This window comes from Vigna radiata, chromosome 7 (assembly GCF_000741045.1).
Source record: "Vigna radiata var. radiata cultivar VC1973A chromosome 7, Vradiata_ver6, whole genome shotgun sequence".
In the NCBI taxonomy this organism is placed as follows: Eukaryota; Viridiplantae; Streptophyta; class Magnoliopsida; order Fabales; family Fabaceae; genus Vigna; species Vigna radiata.
The window spans coordinates 36,750,498-36,757,877 of NC_028357.1; the positions used below are offsets into that span (position 1 = coordinate 36,750,498).

Below are 7,380 nucleotides of genomic sequence, written 5' to 3' on the forward strand. Positions count from 1 at the left end.
AGCTTGGGCTTGATCAAATTTTTTTATAAGGAAAAATAAGCTGAAAAGAATTTTACATCTCTAAAAATAAAAATTGGATTGGTAGAAAAAACTCAAGAAGTTTGTAACCTTTTTATCCTTTGGGACGTCCTAAAAACTGTTGATAATCACGCAATAGAAAAGTAATTCATTCATTCATATCATTTTTTTTAATCTACTTTCTCTTCTTAAATTAATTAAAGAAAATCATTTTGAATTTACTACATTTTTATATCTTATAAATGTTGGTAATCACGCAATAGAAAAGTAATTTTTGTCAATACGATTTCATATTTCTGTTCTTCAACAGATTTTGCCTCCTTCTTATTAATTTGCAATTGCCTTTTGATTTCTCTTTCTCTGGAAAATGTAATTTAAGAAATGAAATGAAACTAAGATTTGATTTAATTTACTGTTGAGATTGTCAAAGGAAATTTGTAGTACATTTATGATTTACACTGTTTAATGTTCTTTTATTCTTTGAACAATGTAGATACCTTTGTCGTGTGCTGATATTTTTTCCGTAATGATTTGTCGTGGAAGAGGTTGTCGGCGACAATACCACGTCTTCCTAGTCACGGTGCTGGAGGGCGTGGAGGGTAAGGGAGCAGAGACGGGAGACTTCTGAATCGTTGTAGATGACGAGATTTAATTTGAAAAATGAAACAATCAACGTGACATGGAAGGTGACATCAAACGTGGACTCGCTGTTTGCTACGTCAAAAAAAACTTAACACTGTCCAAGGTTAATAGTAAAAGTTTCAAAACTATAAAAACTAAAAACAATCAACATTTTGAGTAGAAACTAAAACCAAAATCGTATGATACTTAAGAGACGAAGAACATATTTAACTCTAAAATAAAATCGAACAAAACTAATGAAAAAAAAAACATTATTAGTAACAAATCAAGAGACAACTTTTTCTATCCCCACAAGATTACCATCACGATTATTACTATAATTAGTGTTATCATTCTTGTAATTTATATACCACAACGGATATAACAAAGAGTTGAACTTTGCAATATTATATTTAACACTTGTATTGTACATGTAACAAACTTCCCACTGTCAGTCACTAAACCAAAAATCAGTTTAACAGTGTTGATCTACCTGTAAAGCTTGCATAGCAATCAAATGAACTCTTTGTGATCTTTGCTTACTCACTTTCTATTATTAATCACAAAGTGATATGTTTCTAACATTACTGCATAATATGAAGATCTCATGTGGAAGAAGCAGAGAGAGGATTTACCCAGTTGATGGGCACAATGTTCAATCTATAGATAATTGATTTACACAGGAAAACCCCCCTGAAAGCTTCATGATGGGTGGGCAAGAATTGGGAAGAAATATGAACAGAATTTGATGTTTTACTTCAATGATGGAAATGATATCCAAGTGCCAAACCCGGTTTGCCTAAAACTAAATCCTATTTTACATGTCATAAACTGTAAAGAGAGCTCCAGAGGTAAAAATGGCTGAGAGGCAAACCCCAAGAAATAGTCTACTCTTTACAGAAAATGAATCAAGCCCTTGATGCAGTATGCAGAACTTTGTCTATATTCATATCTCTCAGACTTAATTGATGGAAGTAGGGAGGGTGTTGGAAGAGGAACATGGTAATGTGTTATGCTGATGAGAAGGCCAAGAAATCCGTTCTGGACAACATGGAGCAGGATGGGCAATAAATGTAGGAATTTCATCTCCAGGCATAAGGACTGAAACCCCACTTGCATATACACTCATCTGCCAAATTTACAGAAAACCAGGATGAAATTCATGTGTAATTAAAACAAGAGAGTAAGTTATCTCCAGCAATAGATTAATCAAATTACGGTACTGAGTATTTCCAAGATGATAATAAAGAGTTGTATTATTGCCACAACATAAGTTAATAAACCAAGCTTGACAAACCATTGTACATTGTGAACCTCGGAGAAAAGCAACAAATGTTATTTGTTGCTGCTCCATTTATGTCTAGAAATGTCTTTGGATACACAACTAAATTGAGTACAAATATAACAAGTCTTTTTACATGATAGCTTATGTCACAAACTTGACTTGTAAGAATCACTGGTTACTTTTACAGTTAAACTCTTTCAAACAACCATTAATAGCATTAGTTTTTCCATCATAAATGAATAAAATGTATATCAATGAACATGTGAATTCTTTCAGGGCTAGGCTATTTACACTATGCAATAGTCTAGTGGCGTTTAGACACATTATGTATGCAGATATAGTAATGCAATAGCTGCAGCACTATTTTGTAGTTAGATTTCTCAACACAAAAAGCAAATTCACCAAAGGACCTAGTCCAGAAAATCAGAAAGAAGAAAACAATTGATGAGTACTTGACATTATCACCCATATTAAACTGAAAATTCGACCAGGTTAGTTGATTGTGACAGCTTTACGATGGAAAGAAAAGAATGCTATCAGTTAGACACACAGCCAGGCAGGTATGGTCTAGGATGCAAGCACACAGGGAAAGTGAATTGGTCAGTATCATGCACAACGTTTTATAGAAAAAGTGGCTAAAACAATCGTAGGTAAAACACCATAAAGCCACCCATATTGACTATTGCTGAACAGAAATTTACTGTGAAGTTGTTTGCATCCGATGCTAAACTTATAAGCCAAGATCTAGCTAGTGAAACACATCCCATCACTCAGCAAAGTGATTAAATTTTACTGTATAAGATTCACTGGTACAAAGAATCTTTTCCTGGACACCTAGTGGCCCTCACTTCTGTGTAAGATTAAATGAAATAAAGTGACAAAAACAAAAGCATTTATATCATAAATTTAACAACAATGCATTATACGCAAGACAATGAAATAAACATACAGAAGAGAGATACACAGAAAACAAAGCATAGCAATTGCCTTCATTTTAAAAGTCAATGTTCTGCACTGTGTATAACATTTTGATACCTTTCAATAGTTAGTTATTATTAAAGGACACTAGTTAAAGAATCAATATAGAATACTTTTTTAATTAAAAATCACGATAAGATCATATTACAATATACTTTTTATTCTTTGTTTATTAAGAGGGTATTTGAGTGTCTCTGATAGATTAACAGTTAAAGAATCACATGCTATATTTCTACCCTTCTGTGTGATTAGTCTCTAATCCAATTTCCTTCTGCATGGTTTGTTACAGAAATGTGAAGTTCACTTTTATGTAAAGAAAATTCCAAAACCTGACCACTATCATTACCATAAACAATAAAAAAGAATCCCAGTCAGAAGCCAAAGTGCGGGGAGCATTTTCACCAAAGTCCATATTCTGTTATCTATATTCCATTAACACAAAACAGAGATCCTCTGAGCAGATGAAAATGCCAAAAAAGTAAGCTATTAAATTCTGGATTAGTTCCTTTCAAAATAAAAATTTGAATTGTGTGATGAGAGAGCTTTTCTGTCTAAAATCTCATTGGCCAATACTAGAGAATCATTTAATAGTTTTTGATAAAGGTGAAAGAAACAAATCCATCGGAGACAGCGTCTCAATCAAGTTGTGCCCTACTACCGAACTGAGATTGGATAAGTAGGTGGGTCCAACGTGTTCCACCGAAGGAATGGCACAAGGCAGACAACACAATTGTTACATGGTACTGGTTCATCATAGGATACTACACTAGACTACATTAAAAACTAAATATTAAAGTGGTATAAGCCAAGAAGATATATATGTAGAATAAAATACAATATACCATGTGGTTACTTTATTTCTCTATTAGCATACAAGACTAGCATTTAAACGTTGACCAACTGTCTGAGACCACAGACACCGGCCTCACACGGTTTCATCAAAGATTTTGGAGATGCTGGAGAGGATGAACAGCAAGGACAATGTGGGTCTCAACTTTAATCACAAAGATTTACAAAGACTCGTGGCAAGGGACCAAGTGTTGAGTAGAATGCTTCCACGCAGGACCATCTTCACATAAAACTTACAAGACAATACAGTTCGCTCACGAATCATAACGAAGATAATTGACAGAACGTGCAAATGCAGAATGAAATCAAACCAAAAAAAAAATGGTAGGGTTAGCTAAAAGCTATAGAGTTCACTTTCCAATGAAGATAAAAAAAATAAAGGGTTTGTCAGAGCTAAATTGATATTTGACTGAAGGGAAGTTGAGGATTAAAATTAACCACCACAGCAAAATAGCAGAGCATGTTTTTATCAAAAAAAAAGGCATAAACATAAAACATTTGAAGACGGGAACAGAGGAGTAGAGCCACTAGGAAAACCTCTAATGGAAGACCAAGACAGTTTGAGATCTAACATTCGTTTCAGATATATATAACCAAACTGGTATATGTAAGTGGGAGAACTTCTGAAATTGAGTTAGACTCAGGTCCAGGAATGAACAAGAAAACATAGAAGGTGGTGGTGATTAAGATGACAGGCACAATCACAAAACGTGTAACAATCAAACAGCCCAGAAGAAATTTATCAAATAAAATAGCAAGAAGACAGTAAAATTTCAAAAAATCCCAAGATCCAGCAGTCTTTGAGCAATTAAGTGAGGAAATTATGCGAATTAAAAATTACATAAAAAAACTAGAAAATGAAAAAACCCACCAAAGAAAAAACAACTTTTGGCACGAAAAGGTGGAGGCTTTATCATCGGGACAAGAGAATTTTACTTTTTTTTTATTGATTTTACTTACTTTTGGTGAAGGGTGAGCGAGCTTGGCGGGGAAGCCGATCTGGGCTTCGACGTCGCGGGGGGCAGGGCGGGCAGCGGGAGAGAGGGGCGGTGAGGTGGGGCGGAGAAACCTCTCGAAAATGGCCATGACTAGGAACATGGAGATGAGAATGGCGGTGGCGACGAAGCCGAAGGAGACGGCGTTGACGGAGCTGTCAAAGTTGGTCCAATGCTCGTCTCTGTGGACGTTGAGTGGAGCCTGAATTGGTGGCCACCCGTTGGCATTGGCGTGGTCCCCCACCACCATTTTTGGTGCCGATGAAGCCTCTCTTCTCTTCTGCTATGCTGTTCTAACCATTCTTTTTTTGTTGGTAAGAAAGAGAGAGTGGAGTAAGAAGAGTGTTGAAGAGTTCAGTGAAGTTTGGCAATGGAGATTGTTTCACTGTGTTCAGCAATGCAGAGAGAGTGAAGGAGAGAGAAAGGAAGAAGTGAAGTGAACATTGAAATTTGGATGAACCTCTCTCTCTCCTTTTCTTTATATTTCACACATATACGATAAAAACAGAACCAGAAACCTCTTTACCATCATTCTTCATTTTTTTTTTTTTCCTAAAGAAGCTGTTTAGTCAATGATGTCTTCCCTCTCACAACCTTCTCATTCTCATGTTTATTAAGATTAAAACTATAGTTCATAAATAACAATATAATAATATTATTAAAAGTATAAATAAAAATTAATTACCACCACATTAAAGACAGAAGCTCTTAATTAATATTTAGCACACTTAGTAAAAAGGACTAAAGCTTGGCGGATTAATCCGTCATATTAGAAAAAAAAAACACTTTTAATGATAGTTTGAATAATCAAGCTAGATTAGCCATTTTGCAACTCCTAATTATCATGATTTTAAAATAGGATATATTTTAACTTATTTTTTCTAAAAAGAGAAAAACTTATCATAGTACAAAAAAGTTATTTTATTCTATTAAAAATAGTATTAGTGTTTTTAATATATTTTTATTAGGATTTTGCAAATAAGTGTTATTAAGGCTAACAGATTAAAAAATAATTTTTAATAAAATCGCTTGACAATGTTTTATAAAAAATATACTTTTGGAGTAGTTTTTTTTTTTCTTTTAATTTCTTATAGAGACATTAATTAACATTTGCATTAAACTTTATTAATAGTGGACTTAGTTTAGAAAATTTTGAGCATGAATAAGGTCATAAGTAATAGACTTACTATAGCCAATTTTGATATTTCAAACTCAATTTAACAAACAAATAAATACTACACCGAATTCGTATCTAATTTTGTACAATATTAAACCCTTTTAATGAGTAAGGAAAAAGTCAAATCACTGTGAGTTGATTTTTTAATTGAGTAGTGATATTTTGGAGATGTACTAAATAAAAACCATTTACTTTATATTATTAAAGTGGGTGGTAATGTTGCTTGTAATTTTTTTAAGTATAAAAATAAAATTAAAATAAAATCAATCTTTTTAACTTCAGTAATGAACTCTTGTTTTATTCGGAAAGTGGAAATTGGCTTTGTAGATAGAATTTTATGCGAGATTTTTAATTTGTTTATCGTTAAAATTTTAATATAATAATATATAAATGAAGAATTTAAAGTTAAATATGTTTAATCAATAAATTTTTTAAGATTTCCAAAAAAAAATTAATATAATATAAGGATTTTTTATTGTAGAATTTGGCAATAAGGAAAGTCCTTTTTCAATCATATTAAGTCTTTATATTTTTCAAGTGTTGTTTTGTATAGTACATGTATCATTTATTTAAATATAATAATCAGTGTGGAAAATAATAAAAACATAGTATAAAAGAAATGTTCTAACATCCTTAAGTAAAGGTTGTTTGTAAGTAAATAAAAGCATATTAAACTTTCCGTTGTATAATTAATATAAACTTGCGTTCGTTTGTTTTAACCATATCATTTTCGGTTTCTCAATTTGAATATATTAGTTTAAATATATATTTTTTTTATCAATCATGGTGATACAATTATAAAATCAACTTACATTACTCCTTTAGCTATATATATATATATATTAATATAAAAATTTCAAAGAAGGAAACAAAATTACGATAATACTTTAGTGTGAGGTTTTTCTTAGAAGAAAGAATTTAAAAGATATGAAATGGAATAAGTTGAATATTTAAAAAAAATGTTAAATTAATTTTGTCTCTTAACTTTTAGTGAAAATTAATTAGTGTTTTTTTTAAACTTTGATCCAATTTAGTTTCTTAACTTTAGAAATACGTGAATCTAGTCTGGTCCTTTTAACCAAATTTTTTTAAATTTATTCGATTTTTCAAATACATATTTGAGTTGTTTATAATATTTGATATATTTTTTTCTTTAATATTAATTGTGAAACACTTTTAAAACCTCAAATAAATTTTACAAAATTTTGTTAAAAAAACTAACTTAAAAGGAAAAAAGTGGAAGAGTAAACTATGTAAGGTGAGAATGTGTTCTTTCTTTTTTTAATATAAGAAAGAAAGACATAGATTTCTCATTGCTGGCTAACTATCATTCCATTCTCATTTTTTAAAACATCTAATGGCACACTCTCATTGCTTGCTAACTATCATTCCATTCTCATTTTTTTTTTTAACTTTAAACTGTTCTAAACCCACTTAAAGCCGAATCAAGCCCAAAT

At 31.6% G+C, this 7,380-nt stretch overlaps 1 protein-coding gene across 1 annotated transcript; it reads right to left on the reverse strand.

Annotated features, from left to right (window-relative positions):
- Nucleotides 1-1,269: 1,269 nt before the first annotated feature.
- On the reverse strand, nucleotides 1,270-5,270 carry LOC106767280 (uncharacterized protein At5g65660). The gene is made up of 2 exons (XM_014652134.2): nucleotides 4,712-5,270; nucleotides 1,270-1,768 (listed from the first exon to the last, which is right to left on the reverse strand). The coding sequence occupies exons 1-2, from the start codon at nucleotides 4,994-4,996 to the stop codon at nucleotides 1,601-1,603; spliced, it is 453 nt and encodes a 150-aa protein (XP_014507620.1). The 5' UTR covers nucleotides 4,997-5,270; the 3' UTR covers nucleotides 1,270-1,600.
- Nucleotides 5,271-7,380: the final 2,110 nt, after the last annotated feature.

Excerpts from the sequence above, each read along its gene's own strand:
- LOC106767280 (XM_014652134.2), bottom strand. The coding sequence starts at position 4,996 with ATGGTGGTGGGGGACCACGCCAATGCCAACGGGTGGCCACCAATTCAG. Across the intron at positions 1,769-4,711 it reads TCGCTCACCCTTCACCAAAA|ATGAGTGTATATGCAAGTGG; the intron begins GTAAGTAAAATC and ends TAAATTTGGCAG.